Genomic DNA, 24,791 nt, shown 5'->3' with positions numbered 1-24,791 from the left:
GACATATATGTTTCTTTCTTTTTAAAAATCTGAAGCTCTTAAATATTCTTCTTTGGTCCCTAGATATAGCCTTATAACCATTTATTATTATTTAGTTTAAAATTCCCTTAAGGGGGTATGGCAGCGCAATGCATATTTCGGATGTCTAAGATAAGAAAAATATGCTCACGAAAAGATTTACTCGAATTCAACTTGGTTCGTCTGCTAAAGCTCATCAAACTACCAACTATGAATTTTCACACGAGGCTGACGAAATCGGGTCAAAAAGCTAATAAAATCGAGGGTAGATAAAATCGGGGGCTGATAAAATCGGGTGCTGATGAAATCGAGTCTTTACTGTATTACCATAAGAGATATTTACCATTGAATTCGGAAGAAAGATTTTTATCATTTTCCCATAGCTAGAAATAATACGAAAAAGTAAGATGAGACATTTCTTACACATATCACTGTTGGATTATTCATTAGTTTGCAGAACTCACGCAAAGTTGGTAGGGGAATTATAGGTAAAACCGATACCCCACAACTTTCCCTATAAATCGAATTTTTATTCATTTCGTAATGATACTTTATTATTAGTCGATTAGGTAGAGCATTTGAAGACAAATTGGAATTTCGTTAGTAAGTCGAATGTCATAAAAATAAACAAAACATGCGACTGCAGCGTTCATACTCGTCTGGATGTTAGATTTTGTTGGTAGATTTTAAGGTTTTAACCGAACAAAAGCTTTTCAAATCACCACTTTTTCAGTACCTATTATTATCGGCCTGTCCTATGATCAACTGGGTGCATTGAAGACGAGTTTGAGGTATTCAATATTTTTATTGTTTTTTTAATGTTCGCTATTGGGGTTAAACCGACACGCTGTTAAGATGGTTGTGTTTATTTGCGATTCATTACAAAAAACTGGTGATCTTTGCGACACTTCACTTACACTATTAGCACACGACCCTAGTAACAATTAAGGTTTTGTGACAGTGTTGTAGCCACTTATGAAACTTAGATTACACTTGTAGCGTGGTATAAAACTGCAATTGTTAGCAGAAATACACCGAAATATTTTTTTTGTGTTTATTTCTTATAAGTTCTCTTTAAAAATCAAAAATTGGAATTTTTGCTTATCAGATTCAATCGAAGCTTTTGCTATTTATGCAAAAAGCACATTAAACCGAATTTCTAGTGTTCACTTGATTTGTTATACATAAACTTTCTCACAGTGAGATAATAATCTTTTGTATATCCCGGTAGATCGTTGATGATTAGAGTCCCGAAAAATCAAAGTCTGAACCAGGCAGCTTTGCTAACAAGTGTGTGTCACTTATAAGTGAATGAATCTTATTAGCAGAATGTAGAACACTTACAAATCTTCTCTTACGAAATAAAATGACACTGAAGATTGCAATGATGTGCGTAAGGATTACTTGGAAATATCCATACCAAGAAATAATCCTATAGCATGAAATACTCTTGTTTATAACACTACGCTTTCAAACTCTCTTCCCCTCATTACATGATGAATCTACAAAAACACATATTTGCATCACACATATTCACATTTTATTACACAGGCATATACACATTGTATCAAAGATAAAGATTTTAATAAATTAAAGAGAAAATAATTTACGGCGGATGTCGATCTTAGCCCTGTAGGGTGACGGTTCTACCCGCAGTGCCTAGAAGAAGTCACTTTGTTTTTCAAGTTTTACAACCAACAATTTTTAATGAAATTAATTTTTTGAAGTGTTGAGAAAATTGTTGCCTTGTTGAGAATTTTCTGAAGAAGAATTCTGCGTAGAAATTATAATTTTATTAGTTTTGTGGTAACCAAGAAAGAGTGTTAAGCTTGAGGTGTCGGGTTTAACCATAATTCCCCAACACAACTCGAGGCGAGATAAACACAGTTTCGAGTTTTGCAGAAATAAATCATCGAATGAACTGAATACCTTAGAGAAAACAAATAAAATTTAAAAAGAAAGAAATGAAACAAAAAATTAAAAAAGTGGTTTATAAAATAGGTAGAACGATTAATATAAATCAAATTAATAAAATAATTAAATCAAATTAGTTCAGCTCAAATAAAAATTAGACAATATTAAAAAAAAAATGTTATAAAATTAATAGAATAAAATAAATTGTTTCATACTAGCAAATTGGATGAAATGAATAAAAATAATGACTGAACAGAATTCATAAAATAATAGAATGAATAAAATGAGTAATAGGGGGAAGTGGGCCAATTCGGACCCTCACTTGTTTCTCAGCTATGGTAATATTATGAAAAGCGTATATATCATTTTCATGGCCGTCATGTACCTCTGTTCTATCTCACAAAATTTTACGGTTCTCAGTTTTAGTGGGCTTGCGCTAGGGGCGGAGGTTGTTTCGAAGCACTTTTTTGAAAAATGTGTAAGCCAAAAAACAAGATTTTTAATGGCAACTACAATTAATTAATTTGGATCTGCCGGACAATATCTTTTATCTAATATCTTGTTTTGGGCGAGACTATCAACTGTTTTAGTTTAATCGGAATGTGAATAATAGAATATGGGTTGGTCCAATTCGGACCTTTTGCCGTATATACGATCTGATACGCGATCACGAAAAACTGTTTACAGAAGAATGTATGCGCAATCGGTCGTGCTTTCAGTAAAACATAAGTTTTCGCAAATCGGTTGACAGATTTCGACGTTATAGCTCATTATCTCTTTTTAGGTAATTTTGCCCAGCTCTTACTTTTTATTAGGGGAAAGCGGGGCTATTCGGACCTACTTAAGCAAATCGCCCTTTTAGGTGGATATATGTGAAAAAAGTTACCGGTCAAAAGACCTAATTGTTAGTTTGAAACCTCAGCTACATTTTGGTGCCATAAAAGGTTCATTTTCACCACTCAATGGCAGCGCTAGGCGACGATTTGCAAACGTAGAGTTTCCATCCTTTTACAATGTAGAGGTAATTCAGACCTCCCTACGGGGCAATTCAGACCGTCATTTTTCTTTAATTTTTTTACAATGGAATTATGTTTATCTATGAATTAGTTACAAGTAACACTCCTTAAGAAGCAAAAAAATAGCTTTACAAAAACTTATTCTGGTATGTCACAGCTGTCGATTAATGGCCAATGTATTTTCTTTGCTGTGGCGTGTGCAATGGTGTGCGCAACCGCAAGCCGCTGAACGGTGGTTGACGGAATAGTGGGTCCGAATAGCCTCAGTACACTCATATCGCACAAAAGTGGTGAGCGTCTCGAAAATATCTCTGTTTTCACCCTAACAAAAATCATTCCATAAAATAGGAGCCTATAACTTTCTAAAACACTAACCTTTTATTTTTTCAGTTTAATTTGTTGCCTTAATCACGGTTAGGCATGGGAAAATTCGTTCACTCGCGCGACTGTTGCTAACTGTGGATCACAAAGTAGTCAAAATTTTGTCCTCACTATTTAACCATAATCAACGCACGAAGGGAGAAGTCTAATAACTTCAGAGCCGGTCACTAGATGGGCAAACTGCGAATCAAAAGTGAAGCTTAAAAATTTAAGAGCAGCGTCAATTCTTCGCTCGTGAATGTTTCTCACGTAGCTTCGCGAAGCTCACAAAGGTTTCTTCATGCATGATTAAAACATAGTACCTATTTTTGCACTGGATTTTTTGCTGACAGATCGCGTTATGGGTAGTTTTGTGATACATTACTAGCAATTTGATCTAATGAAGTTCCTTTCGGCCTATTTGTTAGCAGTGCATTGTTGCAAATTTTTAAAATCATTGATTATCAGCTAGTTTTAAAATGGTATATGGTTTTCCAAGTATTAATTATATTGTGCGAATATGAAAATGAAATAAAACTGTATAATGAAAATCCTATGCAAACCGCGAACCGCTCGAGAAGAGCTTCGCGAACGAAGCCATCCGCGTTGGGGAAGGAAAGAATTAATACACAACTGATGTGGTTCTTCGTTGGTTGTTATAGCTTTGAATCGCATGTGTCCGTAACGACAGGTTGCTAGGTATCATTTTCGAAGCTAACAGAATGCATCACAACTGAAGAAAGCTTGCTTGCGAAGCGCGAACGATCGGTTCACGATGCGATTTTTCCCATGCTTAATCACGGTTGGCAAAACAACGAAACACTTTATCTTCTTTCTACAAAGGACAAAGAATCAACTTCAGCTCTCAAAATTAATGTTTCAGAGTAGCGGTTCCACGAACATGTACGATAGTCAGAAAGTCTTGCTATTTTCTGAGAAATCGAGGGGGTCCGAATTACCCCCACTGTCTTAATAGCCCTTAATAGCTGTCTTGGTTCCCCTATATATTTGCTACAAAGTTTTATACATCAAAGAAAACTTTTCATTTCGCAATTCAAAATTTAGTGGAAATCAAATAGGCCAAAATAGGAATTCATTTTGTCAACTGTTCCGACAGCATGAAGTAACAAGTTACTTTACGCTTGTCCGGACATGCCGTAGACTCAGGCTATTCGCATTTCTAATGCCAAAGGACCCTGACTCCTACGGTAGCAGACAAAGGGTTAAGTCGCCGGTAAACTCTAAGCTTGCTCATATGACCCTTCCACGCTTTTCTAAACTTTTCTCCTTTCAACTACTTGCTCTCCTTTGAGTACTATGGCATTTAACATTGGAAAATATGCTTCACTGGAAGTCCCTTGCTAATCAAATGCAGTAACAACAGTTGACAAATTTACTCAATAGATCGTTAAAAAAATGGTTAACAAAAAAAAAAATGGTAAAAAAAGGAACTCATTTCTATTGCAAAAAATCGATTTGAAATGTGTGGTCCGAATTGGAACAAGGTTGGGGTAATTCGGACCTTTCGTGTACTTTTGCGCAAAACCGTTTAAACACAATACGGTAAAAGATAGGATAATGTCGCCTTAGAAAAAATGTGCGCAATTGATCAGGCTTTCAGAAAAATATATTTATTTGTGAATCGGTTGACACGTTTCAGTTCTATAGCACAAAAACCCTTACTAGGTCCGAATTGGCCCAGTTCCCCCTATGTATAAAACAAAAATATTAAATTAACCAAATTAATAAAACAAATAAAAGCAAGTTCTTCAAACTTCTGCATATCGGATGGAAATATCTGTGAAACACTCAAACTTATAATTGTCACACATTTGCATGTAAGCTATGTTCTTCTTCTAAAAAATTTTAAAACGGAATTATTTTCAAAAATAGACGCAATAAAAATAATATAGTCCGCGAAATGTAAAAAAATCTATTGAATTTAAACAACCAAACAGGATATGTCACACACTTCACTAAAATCATTTCGCAGTGTATCATTCCGCGCTTAAAAGAGCTACGGCCCATACCGAAATAAAACGAAACATACAACTCTCGTTACCATTTAAGACTTCGCAACACGCTCAAAGAGGCACGGGCTGCGCGACAAGTGCGATAGACACCGTGCTTTTTGCGCGTTGTGTTGCGAAGCACGCTGCTATTCGTAGATTGCATACTAACGATTATCTTGTTGCCTACAGGGCCGTCGAGAGCGGCGGCGGGCCCCAAGGCTAGTGTTACTGACGGGCCCTTCTCAACTTACTTATTTGAATCTTGATTAGAGGACTTGTATATATTCATTCATATATCAAACTATGTTGCTGTTGCTAAAATTGCTATGGTTACGAGTTTTTCAATTAGCGGGTTCCCGGGTACTCTTTTGCCCTGTTAAAAATGTACACAATGGTTAACAACCTTATTAGAGGTATATGGAGATAATCCGTGTATTCGCACCACGTTTGTGTCATCGCCTTTATATATACAGAGGTACTGACTTCATGTTGCCACATTCAATGATATATTTAATTTTGCGCAATAAACGCTTATACTTGATTATTAGTCTGAAAAATAATCAGTACACTATGTCCAACTATGAAATTGTAAGGTATAGACATTGATCATCTTTACCTCCATTTGCAAATTTGATATTTTTAACTTCTCCAACAGGTGATTTTAAGGGGCACCTCGAAAAGTAAACAGGAATACAGTTTGACCACAGTACGGCCATTTTCCGCTTTGATCGTCATTCATTTTTATTCACGTTCGACACAGTAGGTTGAAGTAGGGGAGACTGGGGCTAGTTGGCGGGGTTTTTTGGTTTCAATTTTTATCGCCGATTTTTTTAAAGTGTTTGATGCATTGTCTCCATTTTTAGAGACAAAAATATGTGACGCGGAAAACCTGCTAACTTACCCCGGCCCCGGGGTAAGTTGGCGGTATGTGGGTATACGCCAAAAACTAAGCAATCAAATGGAGATTCAATTACTTCAAGGGTCCTTTTGGAACGTGCTGAATGTCTTTTCGAGAAAACTGTATATTAACCGACATTTGCTATTATATTTCAGTTTCAATACCCCGGAATTTTGACTTTGACGCGTACTCCCTATACAAAAGAAAATTTTCGAAATTTTTTATGCGATTGGCCGGAATAAATGTCTCCTATATTGGCGAGATACACAAGAAAAAGATTTTCTTACTTTGGAGTGAATTCCAGAAATAAAAATATTTCATGATTTTATTGCACTGTAAATAGTACCGCCAACTTATCCCACGTGCAGCACCGCCAACTTACCTCAACCGCATATTTTATTAAAAATTATTTAAAAAATTACTTTTGTTTGTGGATAGATGTAATATCTATACGGATGCTCTTTTCACGCGCTATCGAAAAATATAATCATTCGGGAAATAGATTTAAAATCACTCTAAATAACGCAAAGCATTTAAAATTTAGAACATTTACGTGGTATACTCGAAAACACAATATCACCCACAACTTCCACCAAACAAATCGTTTTGCAACAAAAACACATTGGATAACGGGTTTTACCTAACTTGAGGTACACAAGAAGAGCCAGCGCTATATGTCTAATTGAAACAGAGAAAAAGGGATTCCGCCAACTTACCTCAACTGCCAACTAGCCCCGGGCTCCCCTACGATATTTTGCTTCTGTGGTTTAGACAAAATGATACACGGGTAGATTTATCTGTTGGTAGCGGTGGAGCAGTTTTTAGCTTTTGTTGTTAGCAAGAATAAGGTAGCAAATTCAGCTCGTAATTCTCGTTTAACCCTACAACGGTTTCGTAACTTTTTCTATACGTAAACGGTTTTGTGGGTACATTCGTACCCCAGAATTAAAACCGCTCTAATATGCCTAGTTTTTATTGAATTTATAATTAAATTAGATAGTTTTATTCAAAAATAAGCCAATCAATGCAGCCTTTTCAAAAATAATCGTGCTTTACAAATTTTTTATGCACATTTTCATTTTTATACAATTTGTCCTAAAAATACGTCAACATCACTTTTTAACCTTAATATTGCTATAAATTCGGAAGCTTCTAACCGATTTTTACTATCTATACGGCGTTGTAAATATTATTAAATTGCCTTTTGAACAAATAGTAAATAATTCAAAAACCGACCAAAAAGTGCATTTATTCCGATGCTTGTTTGAACACCAAATACAAATACAATACAAATAGTAAATATACAGCAATATGCAGTAACGAAGTTAAAATAGGCGATGAAGGAACAGACCAGTGCCTATACAATTTCACGCAAGTTACTATGTATCGATATTTTTCTTATAAAAAAGATATAATAAATTTTCCGAATTATATACACATGATAAAACACTAACGTAAACGGTTTTGTGGGGTACATTTGTACCCCAGACAAATTTTAAGCAGGCACTGTTAGGTTATTTAAGTGAAACAAATAGGTTGCACCAGCTTTAATGGAAGTTTAATAATCAAATTGATTTATGATAAAGTTTGCTTGCAGTTAAAATAAACCGTAACGGAATAACAGGGATTGCAAATAGCTCTGGGGTACAAATGTACCCCACAAAACCGTTGTAGGATTAAAAATATAGAACAACCGAGAAAATTTTCTAATCATAGCTTTCATGAAGGTTTTTTTGGAAAGGAATGTGACGTTTTAATGTAGAAGTCGGTTTTAATACGCTGTTGGAATATGCAGTAATAGACAAAAAATGACACAGAACGCAGTAATAAGGAATTAAACGCAAATAAAATAACTGCGAGTACAGCGGGCAAACGACTGCTAGTACTGGTGACTGAATTGAACTGATTTGATTTCCTTATTTGGCACATAGCAATTGGCTTCTTATGGATATCACAAACATCTCTAGCGTCGCCCAAAATTAGTGTTCCATCTTAACACAAAGCATTTTTGGCGAAAAATTATTTTAACGTGCTATAAAAATACAAATATACAAATAAAAATTTATTTCAATTACCGGTTAATTAAGGTCAGTCTACCTTCTCATCCCTCCCGGAGTCCAAGCTAAAATCGTTCCGCCATAGATCCCCTGCAAAAACTAGCCCCACTGTGGATAAATTGTGTTGCTATTGTTCTTTGAAATGTTCTTTGAGACCAGCTATTCGAGAAGTGAAACAATTACTAAAAGTGAAAAAGGTGCTCAATGTGGCAGGAGCTAATATCCTACAATTGCACCATATAAAACATTAATCACAGTCATTCGTTACGCGAAACAACATACAACACGCCAACGAATGCGGCAACGTTAACTAAAGCATCCCCGTATATATAGACAACGGCTTTAAACAGGTGCGCTTACACGATTTATCTCTGCCCACTCCTGACATGGCGATAAAAAAAAAAGTTTATATCAAGGTACGGAGAAATGGATTAAATAACATTGAGGAACATTTTCCAGGGTAATTCTAATCCTTTTCCTGTGGTGAGAATGCTTGTGAACAAATTAATTCCTTTTTACAAAACCATTTTATGCATATTAACCGAACATGGAACATCTCATCAGACAACACCGGTTATGCACCCAGGGCAGATTCCTATGCGCAAATTCTCCAAAAAACACTGCACCACCTAAAACATTGTACAGAAGTAGCTAAGAAAAGTCCGCCTACTATAACCGCTAACAGCACATCGTTATCTTATGCCAAACCACAAAAAGCTTCAAAACCAAGATTTGTGGATCTTACAGAAACAAATATTCACTCAATAAAATACTCCCAGTGCACAGTGGTCCAGGAAGCGAAATTAGCGGGAAACAATTGTTAACGCATTCATCTTTAGATTTAGAGATTTGGAGTCTTAGAAACATTTATTGTGCGTGACAAATTGCATCTTTTGGCTGAAACGGTTTTAGGGTGGCCCTTAAAGTGTCAAAGTTGTAGACATTATTTCAAATTATAGTTCAGAGAGAATGATACTTTCTTCTGCAATATTCTAGAACAATCAATTCTGAGCAACTTTGTTGAACATACTAACTTTGTATCTCAAACCGTTTTCATTTTATAATGAGTTCCATATCATAACATAGGGTGTCTCTCAAAAAAGCAGTTTTCTCCGTACAGTTTTTTAATATGATTTTTCTCACAAAAGTACCTTTCAGTGTACTTTTAGAGCATGATTAGAGACAACTTTTGCTGAAGAAAGAAACTTTTCATCTTGTCTGGTTCAAAAGTTATGCTTAATTTTCACTTAAAAATACGCCCTTTTCAAATGACGATATCTCAAAAGGGGGCAAACTAAAATCGATAATTTTGATTGCATTTGAAAGGCTGTACTTTTGCCTACAATATATTGAAAAATTGGAGAACGCTTTTTTGTCTTTCTCAAATAAATCAAATTTAAGTAAAAGCATTTTTGCGTATAATCCTACAGCGCTCATATTAAAAAATATTTGTTTTACGCTGATTCTGTGAATTCTTCTAAAGACTTTTCAAGGATCACATACATTTGCAGGCTTTTCATAATGCAGATAGGGTAAAGACCACCAATCACCAATGACTTGACCTATAATTTGCTTCCAATTATTGCCAAGATTTCCCAAAATCTACACAAATTTTCAATCGATTTCGTTCATTTGCAGGAACGGTTTTAGCAGGTAGCAGTATCAAGATCTGCAATCAACTAACCTCAAACCAAAAAACAAAATTGTACTTCATATAACAGCATTGTTCAAGTAAAAAAATCTGATATCCTTCTGCTATATAAACGCAACAAATTAACAAATCAACATTAAACATAGTTTTTAATATTTTTAAATGAAATAAGAGAATCATTCAAGTACTTTACAACGATTGTCGTATATTTTTGGTAGACCACTCTGCAAAGCGCTTAATTGAGTACATCAAGTGCAATACTGAAACCCAGAAACTAAGCATGATTTTGATTATCAAATGGGGAACTGATGAGAGTTCGACTCATTGCAGCTAAGATGTTTGGTAACGATTTCCGCAGTATTACACACTAGCAGTAATCTTTAAAAGACGCGCTTATTAAATCATCAAACTAATCTTCTACTACATGATCGAAGATTCATCGACGAAGATGAAAACAGAGAATTGCGCGAATGCAACAATTCCTATATACAGTATGTAAAAAATTAAACCCACCCCTTTATCGTTTCAGTAGTTTTGGTCATAGGAAAGGTTTGTTGTATTGTACGATGAGCATTCCTTTAAAATTTTTGATTTATCGTTTCACAGCCAACAAATAAAAAACTGAATAAGTTAGTCGTCGTAATAAAGTGTGGCAGTCTAGTAGTGGTAATGGGATTAAATAGAAAAGAACAAGAGTGTCTTTAATTATTTTACATACTGTACACTTAGGCTTCTTTATGTAGGGGATGCGCCATAAAACCGCCTAAAAAGATTTCAGTGTATATTTGCATTTTCGATAGCTCCATTATGTTTGTTGGTGGTATGGTAGGGTGAAAGTAAGAGGAAAGCGTTTCTATTGAACTCGTATACAAGTTATTTAATATACTGGTTCTCAGGAATTAAGCAAATATATTGACCCTAACGCATTGATAATAATTTATATGTATTTCAACGATTGTACATAGGTCGAGTAATTAATAATAGAGTGCGCCACCCTAACGAGTGAGCCCAAAATAGGGTCATCGCCCTATTTGCAATATGAAAAACTTGCAAATATATGTGATCCTTGAAAAGTCTTGACAAGAGTTCACAGAATCAGCGTAAAACAAATATTTTTTAATATGAGCGCTGTAGGATTATACGCAAAAATGCTTTTACTTAAATTTGATTTATTTGAGAAAGACAAAAAAGCGTTCTCCAATTTTTCAATATATTGTAGGCAAAAGTACAGCCTTTCAAATGCAATCAAAATTATCGATTTTAGTTTGCCCCCTTTTGAGATATCGTCATTTGAAAAGGGCGTATTTTTAAGTGAAAATTAAGCATAACTTTTGAACCAGACAAGATGAAAAATTTCTTTCTTCAGCAAAAGTTGTCTCTAATCATGCTCTAAAAGTACACTGAAAGGTACTTTTGTGAGAAAAATCATATTAAAAAACTGTACGGAGAAAACTGCTTTTTTGAGAGACACCCTATGTTATGATATGGAACTCACTATAAAATGAAAACGGTTTGAGATACAAAGTTAGTATCTTCAACAAAGTTGCTCAGAATTGATTGTTCTAGACTATTGCAGAAGAAAGTATCATTCTATCTGAACTATAATTTTAAATAATGTCTACAACTTTGACATTTTAAGGACCACCCTAAAATCGTTTCAGCCAAAAGATGCAGTTTGTCACGCATAATAAATGTTTCTAAGACACCAAATCTCTAAACCTAAAGATGAATGCGTTAACAATTGTTTCCCGCTAATTTCGCTTCCTGGACCACTGTGCAGTGTCTGCAATCCAACAACCGGTTCCACCAGTAAAGAAACGAACGCAGAAGAGGACGGATACGTCCGTGCGCTTGCATTTCTGTTTGGCGCTGTTCTCTTCGAAAATACATTGAATTGGCTTCTGAACGTTTTGTAAAGTATTCTGCCAATTCAAACAAAAAACTCGGTTTTGTTGACCTAGTACATAAAGTAGACAACTCCTCTAAGAACGTTTGTTTTAACAAATGTTAAATATATCGTCGGTTGTCACGGTAAAGATGGACACGTCTATCGATACCAGGACACATGTTAGTGAACTCGGGTGATTCGTAGTTATACTGCCTAAGCTCGACCCTCATTAACAGAAGACAAAGATTAAGCCCGTACGATATTAAGCCTGTTCTAATGACCCTGCCACTTCTAGTTTTCCGATCTGTTTACTTCACATCCTTGCTCTCACTTGAGTACTATGGCTCTAATTTTCATAAATTCCCCTACCCAGTAATCTCTAGCTAATTGAATGTCGTTAAAATGTAAAAAGAAAATGTGACTAATATAGTCGAAATAAAAAAGGAAAAAAGTTAAATATAAAATAAAGCTCTGGTATCCACAATTTCGAATTCTCAAGTTATTAGATTAAAATGTCTTTCAAATTTTTCTCCGCTTTCATCATATGACAATTTAATAGGGTGAATAATTACAAAGAAATTACAATTCTTATTTTTCTTGCTCTTCTATGAATACCAGACGTTTTCACCCATCTTCCGGATAAAAATTCGGGCCCCCAAACGCGACCCGGGCCCCAGGGCAATTGCCCCGGCTGACTCCCCCCCTCTCATCGGGCCTGGTTGCCTATATGTAGTTTAACTTATTCTGTTTATGAGATAAAAGATTGGGACTGAATTTATCTGTTTTGAGTTCAGTAAACCAATAGCATGAGAATCGTTAATACCGGCCACGACCATCTTCACCGATACTAGGATAGGGTAGGAAATGTTGTTGTAATGCTCAGCCACGCAGCCATAGATAAGATGGAGTTGGATTATGGATAGGACCACGAAATCGAAATGTTTTATGCGGTGGGATTGTTAGTTTCGGAGTACACGTATACTCAGAGCAAAAAAATATTTAGTTATGATTTTCTTGTGTTTAAACATTGGATAGCCGGCCGGAAGTTGAAGTATTGCGAAAACTATGAGCTGGTCTGGGCGGTGTTTTTGTTTTTGTTAACATGAATTAGGCAACAATATTGGGTCAAAATGACGTTGACAATCAATTGAGAAGTCACCGTTATTTCAATTTATTTATAAAAATAACTTTTGCAGTTACCTTTTTTTTCTGTCATACGAAATTTAACAACTCGTCACTTTTAACTGGTGGAAAAATGAGCAGAATTGGTGCTACCAAACGTGAGAAATTAAATAAAATCCAAACTCATGTTAAAAAAAATAAAATAGCCATAGCTTTGAAAATAATTCGAATTTCGAAAAGCTGTTCAAATTGTATTTTTGATTTATCGTTGTGATCCTATAAAAAAAAATCAGGAAAAGCTCGACCGACGAAAAATTGTTGGTACACTTGGGAGATTTTGGCTCAATAGTAACCAATTTATCTTCAATTGTTTACATTCCTTTGAGCAACACGTTTAGGATTGGTACACCTCTGCGTGCAGGTATCCGAATTAGAGCAGATGTAAGAGTACGTCTACAAGTTGTTAGATAGCGTAGGTACACAATTATTTATAGAAAAAGCATAGGGGAACCGGGGGTATGTCCGACACCTTAAGCGCAATGATTTTTCTAAAGTTCCAAAAAGCTCCTAAAATTGTATATTCTGGGCATAATCCTCGTTTAGATGAATCTTAACAAAATATCCCAAGTAACAATTGAAGTTTTATAGCATGCTACAAGTGCAATCTAAGTTTTATGAGTGGCTATAAAACTACCATAAAACCTCAATTGTTACTAGGGATATTCTATCAGCGTTTCAAAAAGTGGGTTTCATTAAAAATAATTGGCGCCATAAAATGGAGAAAAATGACATTTTAAAAGCGCTGCGGATAAAACCAAAAGGGGTCAAAGCGACACCTTTTTTAACTTTTTATTTTGTCCATTTTTTTCATTAAAAATGTTTTGTGTATGATAAAGTGTAGTTATGTGTATATGCAGAAATTCCATGAAAAAAGCTATAAGATTTGTCAGAATTCTATAATATTTGGTAGGATTGTACCTTATCGAAAAATATTAGATACATATTTTTTATTTCGTCGTTAGGGTGTCTCCTTCCACGTTAGACTGGTGCAAAAAAGCGGTACTTTACAAAAGTTGATTTTTTTTAAAATTCCTAACTTCTGAACTGCTGAACCGATTTTCAAATAAAAGGTATTTAAATGTAGTTTCAAGTAAAAAAGTGAATTTTAAAAAATATTTAATTTTGTATGAAAAAATACACATTAATTGGTTTTTCTTGATTTTTTCTGCGAGGGTCCTTAACTTCTCCATACTTTTATATTTTTTAAGATAATTAAATTCTACACAACATATCCAAAAATTAGACTACCAGCTCCAGAGGTTTTGGAGATACAGTTTTTCGAAAATAAAAAAAAATTGCAACTCTATGTATACAACTCATATACAGGGAAACGATGAAGCCGCATGGTAGTTCGCCATTCAGCTCTATCGCGTCAGAGCAGCTGTGACTAACGAATTCCATGAGTTACTTACAAGCTGGGTGCAACATTCGTTTCAGCCCATCAACCACGTAGAAAATTTTTCAAATATTGCAGATCCTTCAATAAAAATCCAGGTGGTCTTAAAAGAGGTTATATTTTGGCATTATTTATTTTTGTAGCAAAAATATAGAAGAAGCATGAGGAGATATAAATAAAAAAAATTTATAACTTTATTCGTTTGATTTTTCACAAGACATTTCTTTTCTTTAGCTACAATTGAACACATTTCTTTCGTCAAAAATAAATATCGTTTGACAATAATATAGTTTTCATTTTGAGACTCAAAACAATGGAATGACTGTGTTCCCGAAATTTGCTTTACACGTCTATAATTTGCCATAATTGTTTTTTTTGCCATTTTATTGTATTCGGGTTCCGAAAAAAGCTGAGTGTATTTTTGAATCTGGCTTAGAAATAGCCCATAAATAAAGGTCTTGGGCTGTTGTTATATGATGGCCTTGCAAACTCGCTTTCGCAGAGTTTCGTTCCAATACTCCTCCTAAAGCATCACAAGGACCCTTTCCATGACAAGTTGCGAAAAAATTCCATTCAGCATCAATACAAAAATCTTTTAGTATGTTGTACAAATTAAATGCCATCATTTTATTTTTTTCATTGGCTTCCTGATCTAGCTGAGAAAAAGGAAATCTGTTGTAAGCCTGACAATGTATCTTTTATGAACGCTAAACAATGAGTCAAAAATAAACGAACTTCGGCATTATTATGTTTAGTGAAGAGCAATTGCAATAAAACTAATAAACTTCAAATCGTCCGATTCTTTATCTTGAAATTAATAAAACACAAGGGTGAATAGTACATTGAGTGTTTGCCCAATGAATGCCTTGAACTGCATCCTGCACAACGAAAGAATTATTATCCGCAAATCACAGATAATGATGCATTCTGTAGCTTTCAATTTCCTTTTTATGTTTTTTAAGTAGTTTGCTTGTTGCTTAACTATAAAGTTATGTATCAATATACTGAATATTTTTTCTAAAAAAGTACCAATTAATTCTTGTGTGTCCATTTCAACTAAGTCCATGATGCATCTTTCTTCTTAACGCCATTGTTTGAATTTTAATGATTCAATATGGCCGTCACTAAGAATACTCATTAGTTCTGTCGCTAAAATTTGCTTCCAGGACAGTTTCCGCAACACTGCAGCCAACATTGTTCGCTAGAATTTTCACAAGTTATTTTTGGAAACAAATCATAATAGGAATTAAGACCATCTGGAATTGGTTAAAACCAATTTGCCAAACGGTATTTTAAACTGAAGAGATATGTGTTAAATAGTAGCTAAAGAAAAAAAATGCCCTTTTAAAAAAAACGAATAAAATTATAACAATGTTTTATTTATTTCTTCTCATGCTTCTTCTGGATTTTTGATACAATAAAAAATGCCAAAATATGACCACTTTTAAAACCATTTAAAAGATTTTTATTGAAGGATCTGCAAGATCTGAAAAGTTTTCTACTTGGTTCATGGACAGCCCCCAGGCTGAAACGAATGTTGCACCCAGCTTGTAAGTAACTACCATGCGGCTTCATCGTTTCCATGCATGTGGGGTGTATACATAAGTTTGCATTTTTTTTTATTTTCAAAGAATTGGAATGAAAAGATTTTTGAATATGTTGTGCAGAATTGATGATATTGATGATATGATATTTCAAATAAAAATATAAAAGTATGAGTCGGAGACCCTCGCAGAAAAAATCAAGAAAAACCAATTAATGCGTATTTTTTTCATAGAAAATGCAATATTTTTTAAATTCTACTATTTGTACTTGAAAATAAACTCAAACACCTTTTATTTGACCTGTTACCAGCGTTCAGCGGTTCAGAAGTTATGAATTTTGAAAAAAAAATCAACTTTTAAAAAATCACGATTTTTTGCACCAGCCTAACTTAAAAAGAAACACCCTAGCGACGAATTAAAAAATATGTATATAATATGTTTCGTAAGGAACGATCCTACCAAATATTACAGAATTCTGAGAGATCGTATGACTTTTTTCATGGAATTGCTGTATGAGTAGGTGTAATACAAATGCATGCTTTCTAGAGTTTCATGGCCTAGTAAGAGGAAGAGCATTCGAATGCGTGGTGTTATGAATAAATAATGTGAACGGTTGGTATATATTATGGCGCGGATTTTCTCAAATAATCTTTTCGAACTTTATTACCAGATGTGAATCCATTATAAGGAGTAAGATCAGTTCTGCAAGCAGAATGTATCCCACGTTACTAGGATTCATTTACACAGAGGTAACGTACGCTTCGTATTAAGCTATCCGGTTCGTGTTATGATGTTTCGAAACTCTTCTGATCAACAATCAGACGGTCGATAAAAATTGCTCTTCAATATCATTTCAGAATCTCATATTAGATTATACTTTTTCGTTCCGTTTTTAAAATAACTATGAATCACGCGCTATTTGATGATGATTATTATTATTTCGGTTGACTTAAGACAACACTGACAAGCGTAATTGATGGATTTATATACCATCGACTCGTCTCAAAATACTCAAAATAATCGTACTAGTATTATCATGTCATTATTGTATGATTTAAAATTTGATATCTGGGAAAAGTCGTGGGTGTCGGGCTTACCCACGGTGTCGGGCTTACCACCAGTTCCCCTATGTGTTGCTACATATATACTTGTTTCGATCCATACAAGAATGTGCATGTGCTCTATTATATACCTAAAGCATATGTATTGAATAGCGCATAAAGCAGTGCTACGCTAAAGAGAGATCTTTATTTATACAGGTGAACTAAGAGTAAGAAAAGAATAAAATGCATTACTCACACTTTCTGATGATATTTTCGCCATGAATTCTTCGTTCGGTGTTCCCAATATCTCCATAATAAGGTTTAATTGATGAATGTCTGTTTCAAGTCAACCGGCATAAAGGTTTCATGTTCATAATTCAGTTGAAAGAAAATCACGTGTCACAGAACAAGTTTGGGATGGGGTGGTTTTTATTTCGGTGCGTTATACAAGGACGGTTAGTTATTGTTTGCATATTTTCAGGTACATATATGAAGCAGATGATAATTTCTCGGATTAGTTGGTAGCTGACATAATCATTGACTGTGCTATGAGATTCTCTATATACAAGAAACAATTGTGCGTACAATCTTTGACTTAATGCAACAAACATTAAGAGCTGTAGAACAGTGGCGTTGACAAGTTAAATTATCAGTTAACCCAAGCAAAACTTCAATGGTTTTTTTCACGAAGTAGCGAATAACAACCGGGTTTAGTCCCTTGCAGTTCTTTGATTCTGAGCTACTGTGTGCGGATCAAATACGTTGGAGTTCTTTTGGATTCCAAACTGAATTGGTCTGCTCACATTGAGTTCAGAGTCAAGAAAGCGTACATAGCCTTCGGGTAATGCAGACAAACTTTTGGAAACCTCAAACCTAAATACATCTATTGAATTTACACGACAATTGTACGTCCAATACTGTCATATGGATGCCTTGTGTTGTGGCAGAGGAGAGAAGTGATGACAGTCCAGTCCAAGGTAAACCACCTGTAAAGAATGGCGCCCATGGCGTTGACTGGTGCTTTCACCACAACTCCGACTGCTACTCTTGAGGCACTTTTAAATATCAAACCATTACACGTACACCTCAAACAAGAAGCACTATCATGTGCATACAGACTGCAGGTCACTGGGCTTTGGAACAATAACCATGTTGATCTTGCTACCAGTCATACACGATTGTGGTCATAAATGGTTGCATGGGGTGAAGATATTCTTGCTCGATAGCGATATTACACTCACATGTAGTTTTCCTTACAGAACATTCCATGTGAAGATTCCCTCTCGAGAGGAGTGGTTGTCTGGCTATATGGAAAGACAACAACAAACGCAAGTGGTCTGTTACACTGACGGTTCTCTGATGGAGGGACGTGCTGGTGCAGGTGTCTACTGTCGTGAAATGAGATTAGAACAATCTCACTCAATAGGTATGTACTGCACTGTATTCCAAACTGAAATATTTGCGATTGGTTCAATCGGCCCTTCAACTGAGGTCGTCCGGCAAAGTTATAAACTTCTGCTCCGCTAGTCAGGTTGCAATCAAGGCCCTTAGCTCAGACAAATCACGGTCCAAGCTAGTGATCGCGTGCTGAACCCAAATCGAAGAAATAAGCATTGTCAACACTATCTACCTTGTCTGGGTGCCCGGACATTCTGGTATTACTGGATATGAATGAGCTGACGAATTGACCAGGGTAGGTTCAGCGATTGACTTCGTTGGTCCTGAGCCCGCCCTGCCAATTTCGAGAAGTTGGATAAAGGAAAAAAAACGGTCCTGGCCTTCGTACGAGCACTGTAATTATTGGAGAATTCTACAAACGTGTCGCTAAACAAAGGCGTTTCTAGAACAACCGTGCCCAGTGACTTCGAAAAATCTCCTACATTTTTCGAAGCTTCACTTCGGCATGCTGACCAGGGTTTTAGCTGGCCACTGCAAACTAAATTATCACATGGCAACTATTCTGCGCGCTGAGTCTTTTTCATGTGATTCATAGATTTGAAACGTTCAAATTGTTGGGTATTTTATTGCGGTTTACTATGTAACCCGTCAGGGTAACAATTTAGCACTGGGTGGAAATATACCCTTTATACACTCCGTAGAGTGTATTTGTTTACTTAATGTTATGCTCACCGCTGTTCGATACCGTCCACATTTAGTCTGTAATTTTTTGTATAGTTTCGCGTTTGTGAACGGTTTTGTGCGTACAGATAGGTATAGAAAATTTAGTTTTATGTTTGTGAATTAGTAGCATAGGGTTTAGCTAGGCTACCGCTCTCCTCTTGCGAAAATACGAGTGCGCTGGTTATGTTGCTTATGGGTGAAAGCTATGCGATGAGGCGGATTGTGTTTGTGATAGTCGAGTGCGGACCATCGAGTTTTGGCCAGATAGTGACGGACCACAGCCAGGAACAGACGCCCTAAATTTGTTTCTTTTTTCGGGACAGTTTCCCGCCACCGTAACTCAGTTCAGTGCGCGCGTGCGACGGCAAACTAAATCCGTCAATCGTGTCGGTGTGTGGTCCGGGCATTTGTGAAAAGTCCTGGTGTAGGGTCGCTGAAACGGGGAAGCTAACCGCCAAGGAGCCACTCGCTTCCCCGGCCAAATTAAAAGGACCCAAGTGACACCAGTATCGTTCTCACTGTGGGGGATCAGCCGAACGAGCCTGGCTCTCCTCCACAGTTAATCGACAAGGAGAACGAAGCAGGGCGGACAATGGTCCCCCCTGAGGTAGGTCACTGCTGTGCCTACCTGGGCCATTCGCGGGGAGTAAGTGGACCCGGCGATTATTCGCCCCGTCGCCTCGAGGTTCCAACAAAAGAGCAAAGCTCACCTCCCTAGCTAATTATCAAGGACCGCTGCCGGAGCAGCCCTCGAAATTCGGGAGAACTTGGCCGCTGTGTTCCCGGCCGGTCGGACGCAGCAGAGACCATCCGCCATTCCGCCAGTGACAGCAGAGCACTCAGCATCAACAGCAAAGGAGAATCGGTAAATATAAAGTCAGTAAATTTAATTTATTTGTTTTTTCTCTTTTTGTTTGTTGTGTAACGAAAATCCGAAATTCCTGTAGAAGCACCTAGGCCGCCCCGAAAAGAATGGTCCGCCGAGCAAACAAGAACCCGAGTAGTGGGCAAACCCCTACTTACAACTATAAGAATAAAATTACTTTGTAGTAAAGTTTCATTCGTTGTTTTCGGGGTAACTTTGATCAGCAAAATATGTGTATCGAAATGAGAAATAACGCTCGAAATGTCGAGTAAATTGCACATCTGCAGGCAATTTCGTAGCTGATGTCTCGAAGGAAAACAAAATTGCCTATCAGGATACAGCTTTTTAGCTTAATTTTAATTTTTCAGGAAAATAGTCGGAATCAGATAGTTACCAAAAAATTATTGTTATTGATATTTATCAGTGTGCAATCGGGCTATCTCAACAACCTATGTGCATTTACTGTACACCTACCGACTCACCGTTGTACTTGACAGTATGTGCAGTGCTTTATGGTCACAGCAATAACCGTGCACCCGGCTTCCCACGAGCGTTTTGGCGACTCAAAGGCAGTCTTTCCATATTACTCAGGGATACATTGCTCCTATACACATCCGTGCATACAGGCATAGATACGGAACTCCGCCAGCGAATGACGGATCTCAATAGTAGCATGTCCGTAATAACCTACGAACTTGGAACTATTGATAATCAGAGCTACAGGTCCAAAGCCCTGGTAAAGGAGGATGGTTGTGATGACCTAGGCTGCGGTCATCACGTAAAGCAACAAAGGTCATAACCCCGAGTCCAAGGCGTGAAGCGACCCGTGACGAGGGATGCGTGGTCGAGGGGGTGAAAAAGATGCTCGTTCGTTAACGGAGCTCGTGGGGTACCTGGGCAACCCCCCACAGTAAGCGTCCCTTACCACGTTACTGCGGAGCTCTGGCGTGGCGGACCTTTCTTTCTCGCGCAACTCGTGGGAACATCATGAGCGAAGTAAATTTAAACAAAAATCAAAAGACGGAGGTGACGAACCTCTTTGCCAGAAGTGGTTTGGTGAGGTCTCCCCCCAGTGGGGGAGGTAGTGAAGCGACGGGGGTGCATCCAACAGCACCAGTGACTCCCCAGCGGTGGTAGGAAATAGTCCAACACTCTGGACGGGCCACTACCCACGATGCTTAATGTTATGGAGCAACTCGATAGCATCATCGAGTTCGCAAATGCGAAGCAGAACATCAGCAAGGAACTAAAACAGAACCTGCTGGTGCTCCTCAAAGCTGTTCGAGTCGCAAGACAAGAGCAGGAAGCATACGCCAAGAAGGTGGAGGGAAGAGAGAAGGCCGACAGAGGAACCCAGACAGGGGTCTTCCCCTTCGCCTTCTATGGAACAGCCAAGTCGGGCTAAGCGGCGGCTGATTTCGCCACGAAGATCGGTGGCAAGGGAAAGACGGCGGGAACCCGAAGAGACCTAGGCAGTCACCAGGCGAGGGTAAAAAAGCAACGCCAAACGGCGTGCAACCGCGACGGCCAAACGCCGATTGGCCGGGGGGCAAATGACCTCGCCGGGCAGCAAAAAGGTACCAGCAATCCGGTACAACCGGGACAGGGGGCGAAAACCCCTGGAAGTTGGTCAGTGGGGGGAAGCGGACGTCGAACGCACTTCGACTCGCAAAAAAGGCCAAGGACAGAGGCGAAGCCTTGTGGGTGAAGACCGACGAGGACAAATATGCCGACGTCCTGAAGTCAATGCGGGCGGTTGAAAGCCTCTCGGGCGACGCACCAAGACCGGCGAAATGTTGAAGACCTTGGCCCAAGAGGTCCTGGGTAAAAGCGCCCAGGTGAGATCATTAGGGGCGGAAGTGACTCTCCAGTGTAAGTAACTGGACGCGTTCACGACCGCAGACGATGTCGTCGCTGCCGTCAAAGAACAATGGAGCAGTAATCGAGCGGGCCTCTATGCGCTTGAGAGCGGGATTCTCTGGCACGCAAGTAGCCTACTTCAGGCTACTGACTGCGGAAGCTAAAAAGGTTACCGAGAAAGGGAAACTGAAGATCGGCTGGTCAGTATGTCCAGTTAGCAAACCCCACCCGCCTTTAGTAGATAGGTGCTATCGGTGTCAAGAATCCGGCCACAAGTCATACGAATGCAAGGGATTAGACAGGAGCAAACTACGTTGTTGCTGCGGTGAGGAGGGTCATAAAGATAAAGGCGCATAAATGCCTTATCTGCACCTCCAAGAAGCAAGCCCGTAACCATGCTATGGGTGGACCTTCGTGTCCCTTTGGCGAGACCAATAAGAGGAAGCTGTGAACGTCACACAACTAAACCTTAACCATTGTGCAGCTGCCCAACAGCTGTTGTCGCAGTCGTTCTCGGAGTCGAGGACAGATGTGGCCCTCCTATCCTACCCCGACAACATCCCTGCCGACAACGGTAATTGGGTGTCGGACGGGTCTGGGATGGCACAATCTGTATAACGGGACGGATCCCGGTTCAAGAGGTAATACACTCCTCCGCCGAGGGTGTTCCGATTGCCAAGATCAATAGTGTGTTCTATTGTAGCTGCTACGCTCCACCAAGGAGGCCCATAGAACAGTTCAACCAGATGATCGACAGGCTGTCGTCCGACCTAGTGGGCCGGAAACCGGTAGTCATAGCGGGAGATTTCATCGCTTGGGCAGTAGAGTGGGGCAGCCGCTGTACAAATAGCAGGGGCCAAGCGCTACTGGAGGCGCTTGCGAAACTCGACGCTGTGTTAGCCATAGTTCAATTTCCATCTGAACTCGTACATGAGACGCTAAAGGATAAGTCCTATAATCAACTAAGGCTGTCTTACGATTCTAATGCAGAAACGCTAATGATGTGACCATCAAGAATACGTCAGACAATCTTAATTGACCCCTTCGACACCAGTTTGGCCTTACCAAGCCGTAACGCGGGTGGCGGCTTGAAAACTACCGAATAGGGGTTAAGAACAGCTTGAAGCAACATTTGATGTTGCTCCAAATGTATGTGGTATCCAAGACTGACTTGGATAGTTCCATCAAGCCTAGTTCACATACCTTACATAACTAGACTCACTGTTTTCTATTCACCCACAGTTATCAAAAACCTCTCGTATGTGTTAAATGAATTATTGGACAAAAATATTTACCGTTTCCAAAAATGTGATCAGTTCAGTTGAAGATCATTGATTTCATTAATATGCAAGGGATTGTTTGAAAAGATTGAAACGATGCATAAGAGTTGTATCATTTTTAATTTGGATTTGTGTTCATTAAAGGACGAAATATTCGTTGCCGATAGATGCTGATCATGTTTAGAAAATGGTTTGGATTTTGCTTCGACAATTTTGTTAGAGGAAATCATCTTATCGTACGTTACTCAAAAAAGACTCATTTGATGAAATCCACCCCGTTGATCAAAGATACCCTGTTGTACGGTACTTTTGTATACGTCACAATATAGTATGGGTTTTCCGCTGAAAGTAAAATTTTTGCAATGCCCTATTCATCACATGGAAAAAAGTTCATTGAAAGCATTTATCATCGCTTTCGACTTCCTTTTGACTCTCTGAAATTTTGCATTATCAATATACTGCCCATATATGTATAAGAGTCCCATATTGAAAAACAGCAAGCCGAGAAAAACGGTGTTCAAGATTTACATTTTTCATTGAGCCTTATGGATGGGACAACCATGTTTTGGTGTTTTTTTCGATATTTTCTGAACAAACCTGGTAATCTTATTTGTGCATTATGATTCAGTGGTGATACAGAATACAATCCAATAGATATCTCATTTTCCACAAAGGCATATGGGACTCTTATGCTTATATGGGCAGTATACAACTATGGAAAAAAAATGTTTTTTCGAACAATAGAAATAGAATGGTTCCTTTGGTGTGATGAAGTTATCATAGTTCGGATCTTTCGTTTTGTGCTAGAAACTGTTGAACAATTAAACACATAACCAACCAGTAATGAACATTAAACAAATTCACCAATGGGGGCAACATAAAATGACAGCTTTTGCAAAAGGATACGGTCTGTACCGGGAAACAGTGTTCGCCCCGTCAGTAACTCTGCCATTATGCACCCAACGGACCAAATGTCCACAGTTTGATTGTAGTGCATCCAGTTCAGCATGATCTCTGGCGCGCGATACCATCGGGTGGCGACGTAGCCCGTCATCTCGTTCTCTGTTGGCCGCGCTAGGCCAAAATCTAGAATTTTCAGCTCGCAATCCTCGTTCACTGCGATGTTGGACGGCTTTAAATCCTGCAATACACGAATTGCATATATTTTAGTAAATGTTTGGAGTTGGCATACTTTCCTGAAATATGAATTAAAAAAAATCAAAAGTAGGGTAAACAAGTCTATTACTCCCTTGTCGAGCAACCGCAGCTGCTCTAAGATGATTTCGCCATATTTTCAGAGCAGCGTGCACTCAGTGCACTAGCGCGACTGCCGGAAGGTTAAGCAAAAATAACTATATTTCAACGTGGGATACTATGATCTCCGCATCAACTACTATAATTTATTGCTACACTGCCGGTACTCGCATATCAGTCCCATATGAAAAATCCACATGTTGAGAAAAAGACGACTCAATATTTTTATTTACTTTTTTACGACTGGGAAGAATTGTAAATCCCGGTATTGTTGCAGAAAATAGTTAAATTACTACATAAATGTTTCTGTATTACATAAATCAATTTAATTTTTTTGTTCTTTTTAGGCAAATGGTTGAAAAAAGCAATAAAGTAAATCTGTACGGAGAAATATATGGGACTCATACGCGGGTACTTTACGTAAATGTACTC

At 37.8% G+C, this 24,791-nt stretch overlaps 1 protein-coding gene across 6 annotated transcripts in view; it reads right to left on the bottom strand.

Moving 5' to 3' along the window:
- LOC131693096 (mitogen-activated protein kinase p38b-like) overlaps positions 1–24,791 on the bottom strand; it is a 130,729-nt gene that overhangs the window by 62,654 nt on the left and 43,284 nt on the right. For 5 of the 6 annotated variants that reach the window (XM_058980636.1, XM_058980638.1, XM_058980637.1 and 2 more), the window contains exons 4-5: positions 24,012–24,246; positions 17,236–17,315 (exon numbers count right to left, since the gene is read on the bottom strand). In XM_058980636.1, the coding sequence (XP_058836619.1) occupies positions 17,236–17,315; positions 24,012–24,246 (315 nt within the window). The remainder of the gene's footprint in view (positions 1–17,235; positions 17,316–24,011; positions 24,247–24,791) is intronic. The other variant, XM_058980635.1, reaches the window with a different exon arrangement.

Source organism: Topomyia yanbarensis, chromosome 3 (genome assembly GCF_030247195.1).
Source record: "Topomyia yanbarensis strain Yona2022 chromosome 3, ASM3024719v1, whole genome shotgun sequence".
NCBI lineage: Eukaryota > Metazoa > Arthropoda > Insecta > Diptera > Culicidae > Topomyia > Topomyia yanbarensis.
This window is presented reverse-complemented; position numbering and strand designations above follow the sequence as displayed.